We start from the raw sequence: 19749 nt of genomic DNA, 5'->3' as shown, positions 1-19749 counted from the left end.
AGGATCATGTGAAAAAAGCCAGTGACTGAGTTAAAATCAGGGATGAGGTCACTGCATGGCCTCTGCTTCCTCCGACTTGGAGCATCTTTGGGTTCAGGTAGTGGGAGAGACAAGGGTTCCTCACCCTCCGGTGGGACGTGAGGATGTGCAGGGGCTGCGCATGTAAAATGTTTTGATTTCCAGAGGAGGGAAAGGTCCTCGTGTGCCAGGGTGAGATTGCCTGGGACAGAGTGGTCCTTGTTTGATGCGCCAGTCTTGCGCTGCTTGCCAGCCTGTCATGGATTTTATGAATTGCTTTCAAGAGCTGAGTAGGAGGTTGTGGGTTTCTGGCTCTGCAATGAGTACACATGCTGTAGCTGTTGGTGCACGGTTCAGACAGCAAAATTGTTACCAAAGGCTCGGTTACAGAAAATACAACGGACCAGAAGGGCTAGAGCACGGTCTAGCCCTGGCTTCCCTCCACTCTGTGTCCTTGCTGCAGGGTGCACAGGCTGTGAATTTAGCGTGTTGACTTAGTCTTGAGTAGTATGCGTGGTTTGCCATGGTCTCTTACTTCTGTAGCTTAAGCAACCTTTGCACTTGGTGCTGTGTACCACTGTGCCCTGAAGCCTGAGCACCTGGAAAAGGTGAGAAAAGCACAGAGTGAAGTGGAAATGTGTATCGATTTTGCTGTACATCTGGGGACCGTTACTGTAGAAGTTAGAGTGCTCTCAAAAACACATTAATACTGAATTCATGTTTTACAGGGAAGAAGAAACTATTTGTCAAATTGCTGATCGTGAAAGTGCATTTTGAATGCTCTGCTTTTAGCACTGCATTTCTTTTTAAGAACATTAATTAAACTGCATCCTTTCATTCTTTTAATTTCTCCCACACCCCCTCCATGGCACTTTATTGGCCTCTGTGTAGGGATGTAGACTTTGTTGTAGTGTGGTGAGTGACCAGCACGTAAGTCATGTGCTGGATTTAGTTAGATGTAATCTTTTCGCCATCTGCTCAGGCACTCCCATGTTTCTGCATCACTCTGATTTGCAAGCAAATGTTAAAGGTGATCTCGAATCTGCAGACGTTCAGAACGCCACAGCTCCCTTTCACTGAATATGAGCATGTTCCTGCTGAGGAGGTTTGAGCAATGTGTTGTCTGAACCTCGCAGTAACTTGCCATGCTCAATTTTAATTCTCTGGCTGGTGGATGGAGCACCTAGTCAGGAAAAAAAATTATCCTTCAGGCTGACTGAAAGATAAGTGCACAGGAAGAATTTCTCTGTAGAACTGAGTTTAAGAATACTTTGATACATGTTCTGCAGTTGTTTTTCCACCCTCCGACAGTGATTCTGGACCTTTTTTGCAATCTCTGGCTTGTATTTGTCTTCCTTAGTCTTCAGGGGTCTGTCTGACTCTCCAGCCTTTTGTAGCTGACAGCTGTAGAGCATATGGAATTCTGTTGTGGCTTTTTTTTTTATAAAGTTGCAGGCAAGATTTCAACTTTGTTTGTTGTCTCTTGATTTAAAGTAACATCAAATGGTGAGAAATTCCCAGAGGAAAAAAATCCCTGGATGAACTGAACGTTTACATAAGTTTTCTTTGCTTTTCTATCTGTCTAACTTGCATGCGGTTATTTCAGTGCAGCCTGTCTGCTTTCCAATAGGTCCTTCAACTGAGGTGCAATAGCTGTATCTCTCGTATGCCCAAGTCTTTTTTAGTGATTAAATGAATTTTCATATGCACCATGAGAACAAGTGCATCTCTGCGCATCTGTATTGTGCAGTGCTTGTACATGGCAGTGCAGAGGGCTAGGTCTTGCTTTCCTTTTTAATTTTCCAGCATTTTTATTCCCTCCCTGGTGTCCTTCCCATACAGTCTTGCACTGGCTAGAAGGATTATGGTTCAGCATAGCTCAGTGTTTGCTTCTGAATGGCTGGACTTTCTGTGCTGCCCAGTTTGCTGAGAGAAGCCTTTCGAAACTGAATGGATTTTAACATTTCCAGAGAGTTTAAAAATGCAGCTTCCCCAGAGCCCAGAAATGCCTGCGGGCTAAATGGGAGTGAGTCAGGAAATCTCTGAGCTAGACTTTGTTGTCAGGTTTTCGCTTTGTGGCAATGCAGAAGCAACAGTGTGGTAAAACTTGGTGTTGCTGAGTGCGCTAGGGAATGGTTTCCTTTTGTGATACAGACCTCATTTTATAAAATGTACTGTTTCACGTGACTCGATGTCCTCCTGTCCCTGGAGTAGCAATGAGTTTTCAGCCTTTGTTGCAACACTCCGAGTAATTAACTGGTAGTGCGTCAGGCTTCTTCATGAATTCATTACTTCTTTGTGTCCTTTCTTGAGCACGTGGCATAGAGGAGCTCTAACCAGACAGAAGGAGCAGGTGTGGGTACAAAAGTTTCCCTAGGGAAGCTGACCTTATTGTGCCTTTCCAAAGCCGTGGTCCCTCGGGCAGGGCAGCGGCATGGCGCAGTGCAGTTCTGTGCATTGCACCCGACCCGTGCATCCTCTGGGCTGATGAACGGGCTGGGTCTTGGCAGCGTTTAACGGCTCTTTCCAGCTCTCACCTGTTGTGTGGGGAACTTGCAGTCTCATGGCTGGTCCTGATCCTGACAGCGCAGCTTGTTACGAACTGGGAGAGAAACAAGCTGAAGCTTACTGTGCATCCCCCTGCCCTCCTCCTCATTTCTAACTTCCCTCAAGCACATGCACTTCTTCCTTTGTCTCCTGCTTCTTGCAAAGATGTGGAGAGGGGAGGATTGCAGGGAATCTGGTATCTGCCCGCTCCAGGGCAGTATTTCATGAAATGCCTGCTTTTACGTGGTAACCAAAGGCACCTAGAAAGTGGGTAGATTGCCCTGCCTGTTTCTCAGCTGACCGATTTGGAGATTAAAAAGCAATCCGCTTCTTCAGTCAGCAGGAACACTGGCCCCCACAACTGTATATTTTGCTTGCACCATTAGTTTTATCATCAGGAATGCTTCAGGCCCTGAACCTGAGAGAGAGTGAACCTGTTTATTTTGGGCATAAAGGCTCATGGGCCTTGGCAGGTAAAGCTACAGCTCTTCTGCCTTCTCTTTGAGATGCCTCTGGCTCGTGCCGTATCTGGTACAGCATTTCCTTCCTGCAAACATCTACCTGGACTGTAAATGCTTGCAAATGCGAATTTGTCAAATAGCAAGGGTGTTCTCCAACAGTGGACGCCATTGCAACTCTGTGCATGTAATTGTGTAAGGGCCGTTATTATTATTATTATTATTAATGTTCCTTCCTAGAACATGTATCTTGGAAGTTAGACTGTGTGAGCCCTTAGTAGGTGCTAGGTGCTCTGTTTTCTGGAGGAAACCACTACTCCAGTTTTTAAATCTTTTTGCTTTCTGTTATATCTTGCTTTCTAGCTTGTTAACTGTGTTTTCTTCTTGGTGTTAGTTTTCTACTGGGAAAATTAGCTGGCGCCTAGAGATGTCTTTTCTTAGTGCTTACACGTAGCAATACCAGTGGGCCTATGAGCCTGTCAAAGAGAAATGTAAACAAAATCTCCCCTAGGTAGACATGGACCTTCCCCATCTGGTGAGATAAGAACTAGTGCTGTTTTATGTTTTAACCATTGTTTTTGATAAATACTGTCCTGGAATTAACAGAGGAAAGCTTGGGAAAGTGACATTTGAGTTTAGACTGCTGCTTGTTTGGCGTAGTGGGTTAGTTTGATTTATAGATGTCATGCTACAGAACTACTATTCAGGCTTGATCATTTTCAAGTTGTGGTTGAATGTCTACTTTCCACTGTTAGGAGAGATTCTTTGTTTAAAATGAAATGTGTATTTCTGCTGGAGTGTCTGTAACTTGAAGTGAGGTGGTACGAAGTGATGTCGTGCTAAGCAGCAGTAACTGCTGGTTGCAAAGGACTGGTTTTGAAATTGCTTTGCATTAGACATATCACATTGTTTTCCAAACATTAATCTTGTGATTGTTTTAAAAATGAATTTTTTGAGAGGTGACATGGGGTACAGAGGAGTTTTTGTCTCCAGATCTGGTAAACTGTTAAAAATGAGTGTGGATTTCCAGCTACCTGGCCTCTGCTGGGGCTGTTGTCCAGTTAATGTGATGCCCTGTGATGCTTTGACTCAAAGGAAACTGTAGCAGGACAAAATCACTAACAGTCTCTCTCTCCCCATCCCCCGCGCCCCACCCCACCTCCCGCCCCTTTTCCTTTTTTCTCTTTACAGTAAAAAAAGCTAAACTGCAAGGACCACCAGGTAAGTCATGCTTTACTGCTTGTTTGCAGCTATGTTGACACCTCCTCTCTCACTTCTACTCATGCTGGTCCCTCCAGTTTTCATTTACCTCCTCTTGGCTCCTTCATGTTCTTAGGAGTGACAAAATCTACCCTGAAAATCAGGCGGCCTGAGTTAGTAGAAAGCTTGAGGCTGTGACCTGCTATCACAGTGCTAAGAAACCCCTGCTCACCTGACCTAAACGGGTGATAGATGAGGAAGTTTGGTCCTTTACTGTCACCAATTCCCACCCCACCCTGCCCTTTCCTCTGACCCTTCCTCTGTCCCTGTTAAAAACAGGATCTGAAAATCTCCACCAAGCAGGACTGTTGTGTGTGTGCCTGCCTGGGTTCAGTGCCTCCTCAGTCCTGATTGGGATTGCTGGATGGTGCTGCAGAAGTGATTCATTCTCGTACGTGGCAGTCCATAATGGCTGTGCTTGGGGCTGAAACCCCATCCACTGGGTTTTGTGTCTGCATAATATAAAACTGAATAGTTAACAGTCTAGGTGACTATTTCACTGTGCCTCAGTGGCTAGCCAGGGATCCCTTAGCAGGCAAATACATTTATTGAATGAAATCTGATGTATAGATTACAAAAGAATAAGCGGTTTTCTTCTGGAAAAACACCTGCTCAGGCATTTAGATCCAAAGCAATTGATCCAAAAGCAAAAGCTGTATTCATGACTTATTTGTTCAGCTTTATTCTCTTGATATAGCCCTCCTCATGTTATAGTGGAACATTCCCAGGGCTCCTTGTCCGTACTCCATGTCAGGTCAAGATCTGTGTGTGCACTGACCTTGAATTTCCAGGGAAGGAAGGCTGAGTGCCCAGACTGGAAAGGAGATAGTGTGTACTTTATCCTTTCTCTAATCAAGTAGCCTGCTCATGGCTGCAAAATATTTGTCCTGTAGTCTAGGTTTAACTCAACCAAAGCGTGTGGTTTCACTGACAAGCCCAGTGACCCAGGAGGATGCAAATGATGTAGCAAGATATGAGGGAACCTGGCTTGCAGTGAATCCTGCTTTTTCCAGAGCTGCTGGATCGTATCGTTTCCATTTCCTCCCTTTCTGTTAGGATATTTCAAGCTAGGTGCTGGGACAAGCAATAATAGCCCACAGCAACGACGTATGCAAATTTTGACAGTTTTAAAACGGACTGTGATCTAACTTATGCTGGGAATAGATGTAGCAGAACATCGAAGTATTAAAATATGCACATTGCTTTCTAGCTACTTAGCGTACATCTTGTTCCAGGCTTCATGAAACTAGTAGATAGGTCTAAGGTGGTAACTCCTCTTCGAAGGGAGTTTGTTCATTCTCAGATGCTGAGACTCAAACTTTGTGTGGGTCTGTGCTTGGCTGCTTTTGATTTTATTAGCAAAGAGATAGCAGCAACTAGGAAAAAAAGTTGTTTCAGGGTTTTTCTTCAGATTTGAAATAAAAAGCAAAATGTCTAAATGAAGCCCGCCTTGTCAAAATGTGAGTGCAGCATGGTTCTTCTAGGTCAGGTCATTCAAGCAATGCAGATCAATTTCAGCACATTTAGCATAAATCACTGTATTTTCCTTCTGCTCCTGATTGATCTGTAAAGTTATTTGTGGATTCATGGCTGGAAAACCAGGTTGGAACTGGCAGAGTGGTTGGGCCAGAAGGGAAGAGATGATACAACCAGCCCAACTGCTTCTTGCTTGTATGTTTTGCAAGTTTGTTTCTCCCTCTGGGTGGTCTGCATGATGGGGCCCTGTTCCTTCAGGCTGTCTCTTCTTCCTCTCATCTTCCTTTCAGTAACCATCTTAAACACGAAGTGTCTGTGTTCTTCAGGATTTTATACTCTTTCTTTGTCCCTGACTTGCTGCAAGTGCATGGTTGCTTGGTTTTGTTTGTGCCTGAATTTCTAAAAAACTGTGATGGAGAAATTGATGGCAAGTGAAAAACACCTTGCACATTTGGCTCCATAACCCAGTGATGTCTTCCCACATGGGCTTTTCATTTTGGGTCCCCCTGGGATGCAGCCTATGGACTGAAAACCTTGAAATGTTGCGCTTATGTGATGAAAGGGTGTACTGAAGGAGACAACTTCTGCCTCTCGTTTCCCAGATAAATTCAATACATATGTGACCCTGAAAGTGCAAAATGTGAAGAGCACGACTGTAGCTGTGCGAGGTGACCAACCCTGCTGGGAACAGGACTTCATGTTGTAAGTATGGTGCAGCGATGGGTTGCTTGTGGTTGAGTCCTTCCACAGCATGATGTTTATACGGAGTTGCTATTGTGTGTATAAATTGGAGTACTTGGGTAAAATGCACGAGTCTGGTGACAGTCTGAATCATTTGCTTTTCTGTGTTATACACTGACCTGTGGTGAAAGAGATGTGTGTTGGGAGATTCTCTGCCTGTGCCACAGAGTGGCTGGAGTAGCCTGTGCTCTTTAATAGCACAAGGTTGCCTGGATTCCTGTTCTTAGACCTGTGTGTCAGGGTGCAGTGAGGACCAGCTGCTCCCACAGCATCAGGCAGCCAGAAGCAGAGTGTGGTAGGATGGTTGGTAGAGCAAGGTCCTCACCAGCCAGGGCCCAGTCCCACAGCACCTCAGCAGCACCAGCGGAGCTGGCCTAAGGATCAGGCCAGCGTGTGCTGAGAGGTCAGCTCATCAGACAAGTTCGTAGTAATGAGGCAGTCATTAAAAAAACCAAAAAAAGTCAAGCTGGGAGTGTAAGTTAGCAAGTCAGGCTCAGGGCTGCATCTGGTGGTAATAATCAGGGTCAGGCATAGTCCAGTAATTTCCAGTCAGTTCCATGACAAGGCAAGTCTGAAGCTGAGCTGGGAAGTCAGTCTGTGGGTTGATGGGGTCAGTGATCAGACATGGGCAAGCTGCAGCTAAGCTGGAGACAAGCACACCTACAACATAGCTTAGGAAAGGGCTAAAGACCCGGAGCTGAGCTTAAATGGGCCATAGGTAGAGGCTGTGGGTGGAGGACACTTAGTGTGGCTGGTCAGGGTGATTAAGGGCCATTGTTAGTGCACTCAAGGCATTGACAAGGTGGTCCTGCTTCCCTCAGTGTGAGAGCTGCTCTTGTGTGTTGATGCTTTCTGCCACTGGCCTAGGGCCCATGGATGTGTTTTCTAGCTTCTCTGTGCAGCTTGAGGGGCTGCCGGTCCCTGCCATGAGCAGCAGAATGAGTTCAGCTCTCCCGGGGTTTCTGGTGCAGTTGGCACTTCTTATTTGCTCTGGTCCTTGTAGTCCTGACATGTAGACAGGGATTTCCCAGTATCTTTTTAAATGGTGGAGGGATTTTTTTTGCTGCTGGATGAATGACTCATTGATATATTGCATCTGCTTTGTTTCTATAGCTTTGTGAGACAAAGTGAACTCAAGTTAGTAAATCCTGGACCTCCAGGATTCTCTGAAGGTGGCATGGACGGTGCTGTTGCAGGGGTAGTGATGTTGTGTTCATCTTGTGGAGTCAAAGCTAGTGCTGCTGGTCTTGAGTGGGTCTGAGCTGTTTACATAGTGTCTGTAGCAAGAGACCCAACGTGGGATTTTGTGAGTATGTTTCACAGTCCAGCAGCAGTTGGTCCTCTGCCAAAAGTGGGAGGCTTTTGCCTCTGGCTGAGGAGTTCACCTGGGTCAGTACTGTGTTGTTATAGCTGTGCTCCCATCTCCTTTCCCTGGCGGCACCCTGCTTTTGGAGCAGCACGTGAGGTCTGTGCTTCTGCACAGAGTCTGGAGTCTATGCTTTAGCATCTGGTGACACACATGTGCTTCTGAATGTGACCGTCTTCTGAACTCCACAGTTTCTGGTCAGACAGAGGCTGTGGCTATCACTGATGTAAGCGGTGCAGGACTGGGGTAAGGTCTGGGACAGGGAATTGTACCTGTCAGGCAAATCATGTGCTCGTACTCAAACTACTAACTCATTCTTCCTGTTATTTGTGCTCATCCTGTAGACAGGAACTAGCTTTAAACATGGCCAGCTACAGAGAAGGCTGCTCACCAGTGACTTAAGAATGGCACTTATTTGTGCTGGGTGACAGCTGTCATGGTTGCTCCTCCTTCTTCCCCTCAAACAACTCCTGGAACTGCTTTCCAGTATCAGCTGGGAGCTGAGTTAGCATGCTGTAAGGTCACTGTGCTGCTCTGTAATTAGTTGCTAGGGGATATGAAAGCAGAATATTGGCTGAACCACCTCACCATTATCGTCCCTGCTTTAGCCAGGCAACAGCACAGTTGTTCGTATGTTGATAACAGAAATATTACACATGGCAGGGAATGTGTTTTGCATGATTCTGTGTACATTAATTTGTCCCAGGAGAAATAACACTGATATTCTAATACTACTATTCACTGGTTTGCTTTTTTTCTTTCTGGAGTTTTAAAAAGGCTTTTGAACACTTTAGTTTTTTCCTCAGGGAAGGATGCTTTTATTGTCTGTATTTGTGTTTACCTTTTTTATGAGGCACAGTAGAAGAATAGACTACAACGAAGAAAATGCTTTTTATCTGTATTTGTTGTTTTTGCTTCCAAACTCCTTATGAGACTTTAGAATCTTCTGAGACACTTCAGAATCTGAGACTTTGGGTTTGTTTGAGATTTGCTTGTTTACCAGACCAGTAAAACACTTTTAATGTGTTCTTTGGGGACATCTTCTAAATTTGTAGCAGCTTTAAAAGGACTGTGTATTTGCAGCAAACACCTCTTGAGTGAAAGTGCAGACTGATGCTTAGAACGTGATGATTACATCGGTGTTGAAGTTTAGGAGTGTTTTTCATTTGAATTCTGCGTGCGTGTGGAGAAGGAGGGGCACCAGATTCCAAAGTCAGCTCTTTTGTTCTTTGAAGCTATTCTGCATCTAACCAGAAGGTGGGGAAAGGGAGACACAAAGGCACAAAGGCAATCAAAGCCACTGTCCTGAAAATCTGTCCCCCCAGTCCCCCCCCGCCCCCCCCCCCCCCCCCCCCCCCCCCCCCGTTCCTATCTGGTGGCCTGTCCTGTGGAGTTCTGGATAGAAGTCTGTTGGGTGTCATATGATCAGTGTCTTGCTCTGTCAATGTTTGCTGAAGCAAAGAACGTGTCTTTACAGCGTGCCTGATTTCTTCCTTCCCTTCCCTTTCTGGTCTCATGCTAGTCCAGCCAGCAGAAAATCAAGTTGCTTCTGTTGTTATTGCAGGTTTGTGCAATCGGAGAAATATCATCTTCCAAGAGGCAAGTGGTGGGAGGACAGAGCAGTGATGGGTGCGGGTGGCTGGTTGTTAGTTATTGCTGTATTAAGTAGCCATATGCAAACAGAGGGAGCTGGAGACTCAATTTCAAGATGCTAGCAGTAAACTGATAAGAAGCCTGTGTAATAGCTTCATTTTGAACTATGTGGACTGAGTAGCCCGAGTAGTGGACACTCCTGACCTCAATTCCTGTGTCTTAAACAAGAACAGAAACACCTGGGTTTAAAATAGGTGCTAATGTTCTTTGCTGTAGCTGTAGAGTTTGTCTTTAACTTTGTAGATAGAATGTTCTGTTTTAAAGTTGTAAGAAGTCTCTGGGACAAAGCTCAAATAGGTGCTGGAATTGGCAGCAGGTTTTTTTGGGCCATGGTGGCAGTCTATAGAAATTAGTGACTAACGTGCTTTTAAATTCCCTCAATAACCTGAATGTGGACATTTGAAAGGAAGGACAGCAGGCAGTAGCACTGTGTGTCCAAAATACCTACTTTTGGGCATTAGCTGTTGCACTAAAGGAAAGTCCTGAGCTCAAAGAAGTAGGAAGAATAGCCTTTCTTCATGATAAGTGTGGGACAGTTGCATATCAACAGGCGGACTCAGGATTCTTCTCTACTTGTTGCTTTTACCCGCAGTTCAGGGTGAGCAAGCGCTATGCTGTTCTTAAGCAGGCATATTATAAACCAGCATGGCTGGGGGGGTGGGATAAATGGTATGAACAATAGGGAAGAAGTGGATTTGAGATACATCCTTTCCTTACCGAGAGGGAAGGTGTTCATGAAAACCTTCAGATAAGTATTTCCACGAACTTGGCACTCGATGGTCGTGTGGCTGTATTGCCACTGCTTGCCGCTGGCGATTCGCATGGCTCCAAGCCTGTCATTGTCACACAGAGGAAGAAGTTAGTGCTGCAGCAGAAGAGGTGCAACACAGCCTTGAGCAATAGGTAGTGCTGCTGATGCAGCTGTGCTGCGTTTGGGACTGTTACTTTTGGCATGTGGCAGCTCCTCTCACAGATAAGTACTGGCGTGTTTGGACCTGCCGGGGTGTGCTTGTGTTGCTGTGCTGCCAAGTGAAAGGAGACACCCACTTCATTAGGAATGGGGTGCCTGATGACAAAGAACAGCTTACCTCTAGGTTTTGGCCCAAGATACACTTCCTGCTCCTGTGTACATAGCTGCAGAGACAAGTTCCCAACTGGCAGTGTCTGCACGGCATAGTTCAGGGTTTTATTTTGCAGTCTTTGTGTAGTTATTTAAACTGTGAGAAATGGGTCATTAGAAACTAGCGTTGCCTGTGAGTGTGGGACACCTTGACCACATCCTTCCAGAAGCGCTCTGTAGCTTGACATGGCTGTGTGGAAAGAGTTCACTGGTATAGTCATGGTGGTAACGCAGAACCTAATTAGATTATATTCTGCTTTTTTCTCACCTGTGCTGCCTTTCCTTTTATTGCAGTGAGATCAATCGGCTGGACCTGGGCCTGATCGTTGAAGTATGGAACAAAGGACTGATCTGGGACACGCTGGTTGGGACTGTGTGGATTGCTTTGAAGGCCATTCACCAATCTGATGAGGTTAAGCTGACACAGAAGCTTTATTTTGACAGCTCCAATGTCAATAGTTAACGTGTTACAAATCTGGTGTGGTGCAGCCCAGGACTGTGCTCCTCAGTAAAACTTCCTCTTGCAGTCAGGAGGGCTGGGTGAGGGGGGAGGTCTGTTGGCATCATGTTGCTTTTGTTTTTGAAGGAGGCTGCCAATAGACCAAAACTGAGCTCAAGTGCGTATCCTTGGTCTTATCTCATTCACATGGACTCAAAAACCAGGGCTTAATCTGTTAAGGAACCCATATCATTGATAAATGTCTGAAGTCTTAAGGACTGACTGCTTAGTCTGATGCTCAGATTTTTTTGAGTTCCTGCTGCAGACAGATAAAAGACAATCCGATCTTTGAGGCAGGTCCAGGGCAGGTCTACATCGCCATTTTAAAGCTTCTGGCTGCAGTGTTGGAAGGTATGTAGTGGTGCTAGTATGAATTGGAAAAGGTAGGAAATGGGTTGTGCCAACGTCTGTAACTGTCCTAACTACTGAATTTGGCAGTTCTTACAGCTAAGCAGAACATGTTTGTCTTTTTACCTTAAACTTCAGGGCATTTATTTAAAAGATCATTGAATCTGAGTAGAGAGAGAGCACTTGTGTGTTCTGTAAAGGGAGGCGAGGGGGTGGATGCCCAGCAGTGTGGCCGTAAGGTCTACCTGGTGCTCACTTCCTCTGGCTGTCTAGTCCCTCCTTGGTGCCTGCCTTTGGGGACTTACCTTTGCAGTGACACTGAGAAGGCAGTAGCTCTGCTATGAGGTGTTTGCTGCTGTCTTGGTAAAGGCCGTTAAGATTTGGAGGAAAAGCTGCCAGCACATGCTGAATAGATGTCATTTGATATTAAAATTGGGTATCGGGCCTTAGTAAATACTGTAAAGCTCTTCCTGAAGTCTTTTTTGTTAGAAAATGTGTGAGAGTTGCTGCATAAGGGCCTGCCAGACTTGAAAATTCACCTGTGGCTTGTGATTCACAGGAAGGTCCCGGGGAGTGGTCTACGCTGGAGGCAGAAGTTGTAATGAAACATGATGAAATCTGTGGAACCAAAAACCCAACTCCTCACAAAATTTTGCTGGATACAAGATTTGAATTACCTTTCGGTGAGTGCATTTCAATAACTTACCCGGCGTGCTGACAGTGCAGAGGAAGTATGTTGGGAGCAGTTTGTGTTTTATAGTGGTGTTCACTCTCAGTTCGGTCAGAATAGTTCAGTGCAGATCAATTTGCCGGTGTTCGTTTCCTGTTTGGCTTCTTTCTAAGAAGATCAGAATAAACAGGGAAGATGCAAAGCTCTCCCAGTGCTGGAATGTTTAGACTAGCAGCAGTTTAAGAAACTATTAATACTATTTCAGGATTGTGCAGTCAGACATTTTGTTCCTGAGCAGGGAACATTAACTTCTTTGTATCTAGACAAATTTGGCTCTAGAAGAGGTCAAGCGTGTTGTTAGAGTTGTTCTGTGGTAGGTGCACTTAAACCCTGTTAGAAGTATGCAGTTCAGTTAGTGAAACATCAGTGCTGAATGCTCCTGAATATTATCGTTAGCACAGTATATAAATAACATGATGTTATAAGAACTGCCTTTCTGGCAATTGCTTGTAGTTGAAATGCACAGAATGTGGAAAGTAGCTAAATGAAGCAAACCCATCTCAAGTAAAGTTGAGTGTGAATTTTTTGTGATTTTATTTGAAAAATAATTTTATTTTATTTAAAAAGAACAACCAACCAAAAAAACCAAACAAATAAACAACCCCCAAAAGTAAGGCCTTAGCCAGAATGCATCCAAGGCTTACGTAGCTGCTCTGTCAAGCTCTTAGCTGACTCTTGGGACCAAGAAGAGAGATGATGTTTTTGGAGATTGTGGTGGGTTTTTTTTCTGCATTGGGCAATGAAGTGTTTCTAAGTTGTCTGTCATTGTGAAGCTCATCTCTCCCCCTCTGCCTGTTGCTTGCTTTTTGCTCCCAAGCCCCTAGCAGCGTGAGCAATTTGTATCATGCTCTAAGCACAGGTGGAACATTAGTGCACCCACTGGCATTTGGCCAGCAACTGTCAGGATTTGCCATCTGTTGTGGAAAAAAGTTAGGTCATCCGTTAGTCTCATACCCCGCTTCAGGGTGCAAAGGAGGATGCAGGCTTTGGCCCTGCAGCACTACAATCAATACAAATTGTATCTTACGCTTTGAGTGTACTATTTTGAGTGCACGGTCTCCTGGATGGTGCAATTCGGGGCGAGTGCAGCGTTTCGTGGATGTAACAAACGCCGCTCTTTAACCACAGTCCAGTGTGTAAAGGGGAAAGTGTGTCTGACACCTGCCTTGACAACTAAGCTGTCTGAAGTTGGTCTGGAGCCATCCCTCTTCCTCGAGAAAGTGTCCTAGTGATGCACTGCTGCTGTGACCCCGTCAATGGGAAGTTCATTACTGGAATTGCTTGTTATTTAACGGGAAGTACAGCTCACTTGATTTCCTTGTGAGGTGGAACATCGGTGCTTTGGGGCAAGTGTTCAGGCTTCTGGGAGGGAGGGGGCACAGCATACTAGCTGAAGTCAAGGCTTGCAGCTGCTACCTCCTCATCCAAGTTCATTCTGACACGGTTGCTTGTAAGCTGTCTCTGCTTTGAAAAAGGTGAAATTCCTGTCTCTCCCTGTGTATTGAGGGAGTATCCAAAAGAGAATTTGCTTTCTTGTGCAATTGATGTTTTGGACTGCATTACTTCTTGTGATTTGATTTTTTTTATTATTTTTTTCAAGTATAAGAAAATGTACTCCCTGTAAACCATTATGTGTTAGAGCATCTGAATTTAAAAAATAAGAGTATATCAGCTAATAGTGGTAATAGTGTGTTTTCTCCCTACAGCTATACTCAAAACACAGGACTCTGTCTGTTTTGGGCTTTTTAAAACATCCTAGGTTTTATAGTACATAGAATTTTGAGAATAGGACTTCTGTAGAAAACTGAAAACATGAAGTAAATAACCAGCTTTTTGCAGGTCTTCTGTTTTTAACACAGTCGATCATTTAAAGCGCATCTATTACTTACTCCTTTGCTTACTGTACCAAATACAGCAGTGCGAAGTTCCTGTTAGTCAGTATTGAAGGGTTTTTATTTTGGAGTGGGAAAAGCTGTCTTGCCTGTCCAGAATGGGTGCATCAGTTAGCTCTTTCAAGGCTTCTGCTGCTCTTCATTTCTTGCGTCTTCTCCGTTTTCAGTCTGTCCTGCCATGGCAGGGTCAGAAGCAGGTTGCAAAGCAGCAGCCACTAAGACTGTGGGACGTTCCTCTAGAAGATAGCATCTACCTCTACCAACTTCCTTCTCCAGCAGTGGTTCCTTTCACACAGTGACTGAACACCTCCTGCCATCACCTCTAGGATAGAGAAGGGCCCTGAAAGATGGATGAGGCTCTGTCTCCCAGCCGTTGCAGTACTGCGAGACTTAGAGGTAGCTCAGCTCGCAGCACTGCCTCCGTATCTCGATGCATTTGCAGTTCAGTTTCCCTTTAAGTGGAGGGCAGCATTATGGACTCTTAGTGCGCCACATGTTAAGACTTTGTTGTCATATGAGCTGGGAACTGCTGCTTTAAATGTACCCAGAGAACTAAATGAATCATTGATCTGCCATGTAAGTTCTTAAGTCAGCAGCTCTGTTGCTGTAGAGGCAATTTTTTAATAACAGCATGTTTGGAGTGGCGCTTGGGAACATTGTGTATCATGTTTGGTTTCCCAGGTGAAGATCTCCTGGCTACTGTAGATATACGAGAACCAGAGTGATCTGCATGTGCATATACAGCTTGTGCTGCTTTCCAGGTCTGGTAAAATACAGCTGTCCGGGATAGCAGCTTTAAAAAAAATTGTGTGTTCTTCTGTTTGGCTGTGCTTCCGAGCTTTTCCTATCCCTTCTGGCTGCTCTGTTTCATTCAGGTTAGATGATGCATGCAGATGCAGTACCCCAGGTATTTTAAGTGTTTCACTGTATTTAGGTGTAGCTTGAGAAGTTTTTAAGGGATTGTAAGAGAGAATAAATGAATTTGAAAAACAGAACAGCTGAAGTCTTTGGTGTAAAATGTGATTGTATATGCAAAGAAGTTAGAAACTGGTTTGTTGTTTGCACTGTATGTATCCAGGATTAGTTTTCTGCATCTGCTTCCACCTGGTATGTTCAGGATTCTTTCTCCCTGTTGTGTCTTCCCCTGGTACTCTGGAGACTGGTGACAGCTACAGCTGAAATGCAGAACGTGCTGATGCTGCTAGTGGTAGCACATGATGAGGGCAACTTAGAGAATATTTTTTTTTTTTTTCATATGAAGTTGTTTTTAAAAGTTTACCAGGCTTAGAGTTGGGAAGCAATCACTTCCTAACAGGGCTAGTAAGAGCCGTAAACTTTACTGATGTCATCCAGGAGTTAAATTTTGTTAATGCCCAGATTTCCAATGGGACAAAGAACATCTGTGGTGGCCTTGGTATGTCTTCCATGTGTCGCATTGCATGTTTCAGATGCAGACCTTGCATTTTTTTCAGTAGTTTCGTTAGTGTGACACTAGCTTGCCATGTATAGGAGAGAGAGCAGATTTGTGGGCCCTTCTGCAGTGAGCATCTGTGTGCAATGGACTGCAGGGCTGGGGACCAGACTGTCATCTTATGTTCTCTGCCAGCCCTATGTTCTTAAATGTTCAATCTTGCAGAAGAAGAATGACTGAATATCCTCTTCTATAAAAGTGCAGCAAGGCGTGAGCATTTTGAAATGTGAAGTGTTAGCGAGAGCTGATATTAACCCCTAGGGTGCAAAGCATTTTTATGCTTGGTAGTCTTTTAAAATGGCAATAAGCTGCCTTCTTGATGGGAGGAAGTGGTTGTTAGCAAAGACAGGCTGGAGCAGGTTTCTCCACCGATCATATGTTTCTTCTCAGGAACAAGATAGGCATATCAAGGAAGGGAGACAGCTTTTCTTCTTGTTTGGTTTAGAAAATTTGCTGGTAGGGAGAAGACAGTCTTGCTATTACTGTCTTGCTGTAGTGAATGTGTGCTGGCACAGACTTTCCAAAATGCTGCTTTTCAAGTGTAAAACTGCTGTTTGGAAGCACTTTTAATCTGTCCCCCTTTTTCAGAAGTGCGGTGGCTATGTGCAAGTCCCTCACAGCATGGAGTACTCAAAAATGCTTTTGGCGACTAATCTATAGCAGTTTGGATCTGTGCCAGGCTGTTTCTAGTGGATAATTGGAGTGAAAATGCTTTTAGTGTTCTCACCGCTCCCAGGCTAGAAGCATGCTGATCTGCATCCGGCCGTCAGGTGGAGTAAATGCTTTGTTGTTTTTGTGTCTTGGGAACTGCACAGAAAGAGAAACGCTCGGCTCTGCAGAGTTATTTCAGTAAGGACTTGTGAAGATTCCCATACTTCTGAAAGGGAGGAAATTGGGGCTGAGAAGAGACAGAGGCCAGGTGAAGGCTTGTAGGAAAGTGGGGAGGAAAAAGGGTATTGCTTCTGCTTCCAGCACTTGTTCTCACTCATGCTGACCTGAGGGATGCCCCAGCCCGGGACTTGCTACCTGGAAAAAACTGAGGTGGCAGAAGGTGATGTGCAAGGACTAGAGCAAGGACCACCAAGCCCGAGGGGAAGAAAAGCTTTAGGGCTGAAACTCCTAGTTACTGCCAAGGTAGAGATCTGTAAACAGGAATACTGTTATGTTTAGGCACCTGAGGGGGGGTCTAACTATGAGTGAAGTCACCTGTATAGATCTAGCAAATTCTCCACTAATTCCTTCCACAGCCTGGTAAGTCTCTGTGCTGTTGTGTCCCCATTTCTGTGGTGGTGCAGTGTATCCAGGTGGCATGGCCCTGGGTGCACTGGTAAGTTTTAATGGCTCTGATTAGCCTCACCTGGGACCTGCACTCATACCCCCGTGCTCGTGGACCCAGGAGACCCGCTTCAGCTTAGCTCCTAGCCTTTGATCCTGAGTGGTGCTGTGGGGCTTACTGATCTCCCACCTCAGCTGCAGCTGTGTCTGTGCCTGCTGGTGGACCTCATCGATCCAGGCCCAGATGTGGACTGACTTCCTGGCTTGACCTCCAACCTGTCTGGCAACCTGGGCTCCTGGCTATGATCTCTGGGCCTGCCCGGCTCTCCTTCCTCAGGTGCTGTGGGATGGGCCCCTGGCTAGTAAGTCCCTTGTCCTGGCAGCCATGGGATCTCCCATGCTTCCCCTTCCTTAGGGAGCAAACAGACCTCACTGCTCCCTGACACCAGCGGCCCAGAGAAGACAGGGGGTTCAGCTTCCAGCTGAAGATGGCAGTAGGAGCAAGGACAGTAAGGCTTGCCACATTTCTGTGTTGGCATCAAATTAAGAAGCCCTAAAAGCTGGTGAAGTTACCTGCCCATCTCCTCTCAGTTCTAGCTCTTCAGCCGTTTTGTTTCGCTGGCGTATGGCCTTACTCCTCTTGTTTACAAAGCATGATGTCAGCAGCATCCTGAGCTGGCATCAGATGGCATCTGTTTGGACTAGTTCAGCTTTTTATCTTTAAGCAAAAGTTAATGTAGCAGAGTAAATGGTACTTGTAATCAAAGGTCAGCAGTGATGTAGGAGCTGGCCAGTGGACATGGCCTTGAAAGCAGTCAGTTTGTAATCTCAGCACTAGGGGTTTTCTGTTCTCTGTGTTTCAAAGAACCAGCTTCAACAAAACAGCTGACCAGGGCAAGACACAAATGGATCATGAAACTAAAAATTAGTTATGAACTGCTTCCTCAAAAAATCAAGAATTCTGTCTCATTGGTCATTCCTTCTTCTGACCAGGTAACAACTCAAGTTCATAGGCCAGTTGCTTCATATTTAAGATTTGCTTTGCAGTAACTGTGCTGCCATTAGTATTGATGACAAGAGCTTCTCTCAAGATCAAGGTGATGTCCTTAAAGCAGCCAGTATCTAGGCAATAGCAGATTTTTATCTCTGATTTGCGTAAGGAGCTGTTTCAATAGAATAGCAGCAATCCTGCACTAGAAATCGGATAGCTCCATTTATGAAATGGGTGCCTTGGGTATGAGATGGGAGCAACAAATCCAAGAGACATATGGTGCTTCTTGGTGCCTGGGCGTGCCACTAAACCGTGGTCTATGGGAAAGCATTGAAGCCTACCCTGAGGCTTCAATGTTGGTGGTAATCTGTTGCTTCATCCCTCCTAGATCTCTTTGGTCTTGATTTCAGGCTCCAGGGTTGAGCTGTTTTGACTCTGACCATTAGTCCTCTGTTTGTGAGTTTTTCTTCATCTTTCAGAGAGGTGATGATGGCTTTCAAAGGCAAAATTCCATAGGCTTTGCTTTGATGTCTGCATTGCTTCAGATCCTTGTTGGAGTTTGTCCTCCTAAATCTCATCAGGTTGTATGCTGATAGCTCTTCGATTAATTGATGTCATCTTTCCAGATCAGTTCTGTCCAGATTTCCTTTGAATACCATCCCTAATTTGTCCACAGCTCATCTAATAAATCTGTGCAGCTGTGATCTGCAGCCCTGATGATCAAAAGCATGTATGTTTTTCTGCAACTACTGTAATTGTGGAAGGCTCTCTCATGTTTCTCTTGCCTTGTTTTCTAATACCATGTAACAACAAAGCAACGTGCTGTGCATCAGAAAGAGCAACTAGCTGTGTGTATTATTAAAATAAATTAATTTGCTCTGCCTTCAAGCAAGGACAAATAGGTTGTCTTTTTTTCTACTTAATGCAGGTTTTCTAGAGTCAGGTTCTAAGTTTCCAGTTCCCTAAAGCTTTCTCAAGTGGGGCCTGTTATATTCCCCTTGTTTGGGTGAGACTAGTTGCATAAAAATACAATGGTGTTTCTGTTACAAAGGTGTGGACGTTAATTCATAGTCCAAAGAAATGCCTACTCCTGAAACTCCAAATTCCACTGAATCTGGCACGTTACCTGTTCTTGTTGAAAGCAGTTCATGTTCTGGTACCGGGCCACTATTATCTCCAGATGTTTTGGGGTCACTGCCTTTGTAAGATGATGGTGTGTGTGGCTGAGAGAGGACACATGTAGGACAGATTACCCTTTAAGTATAAGAACAAAGCAATACTTGGTCCTCTTTGAAAGCATCGTAGGTCCCAATGGAATACTCACCTGCCAATAAATCTTGTTCTTGTTTCTCTCAGGAGTAATGGTGGCTGTAACTTTTAGAACCACCTTTTTATCAGGAGATCATCACAGCCTACTTCTCTCACTCTTGCCAACAGATAGTGTAGCATATCATTATGGCTGTGCTCATGGGGTACAGTTCATTGCAGGAAAACTTGTTAGATGTAAACTTGGCTCCTAACGAGGGACCTGAGAGTGTAAACAATTATAAGAGATGGGAAAACTAGCTGAACTGGTATTATACTCATCCTCATTTGTCAGCTTGCAGGGTTATTGTTGGTGTCTACCTGGAGCAGTCCCTCCACTTCCTTCCTGCATCAGCTCTGAAGTTTCTGCGTTGGTGCAGCTTTGGACGATGAATAGCCAAATTTCAGAAGTCATTGCAGTCAGGGAGATGTCAAGTGGCTAGAAAAATCCAAACCAATACTTTTTCCCCCCTCTTTCCAATGATTTTACACTCCCCTGTCCCTAAATAATTTACCTAATTCTCCTGGATTGAAAGCCTGATCGATGCTTTTTTTTCAGTGGGCTATTTCCCTTGGTGCTGTGCGCACCTTGCTCTATT

The 19749-nt window shown here is 44.9% G+C and overlaps 1 protein-coding gene across 16 annotated transcripts in view; it reads left to right on the top strand.

Annotated features, from left to right (window-relative positions):
* The window catches only part of UNC13B (unc-13 homolog B), a 214756-nt gene that overhangs the window by 22734 nt on the left and 172273 nt on the right, over positions 1 to 19749 (top strand). For all 16 annotated transcript variants that reach the window (XM_040579848.1, XM_040579847.1, XM_040579852.1 and 13 more), the window contains exons 2-5: positions 4215 to 4244; positions 6362 to 6461; positions 10934 to 11051; positions 12046 to 12169. In XM_040579848.1, coding sequence (XP_040435782.1) covers positions 4215 to 4244; positions 6362 to 6461; positions 10934 to 11051; positions 12046 to 12169 — 372 coding nt within the window. The remainder of the gene's footprint in view (positions 1 to 4214; positions 4245 to 6361; positions 6462 to 10933; positions 11052 to 12045; positions 12170 to 19749) is intronic.

The sequence above is a fragment of the Falco naumanni genome, chromosome Z (genome assembly GCF_017639655.2).
Source record: "Falco naumanni isolate bFalNau1 chromosome Z, bFalNau1.pat, whole genome shotgun sequence".
Taxonomy (NCBI): Eukaryota; Metazoa; Chordata; class Aves; order Falconiformes; family Falconidae; genus Falco; species Falco naumanni.
This window is presented reverse-complemented; position numbering and strand designations above follow the sequence as displayed.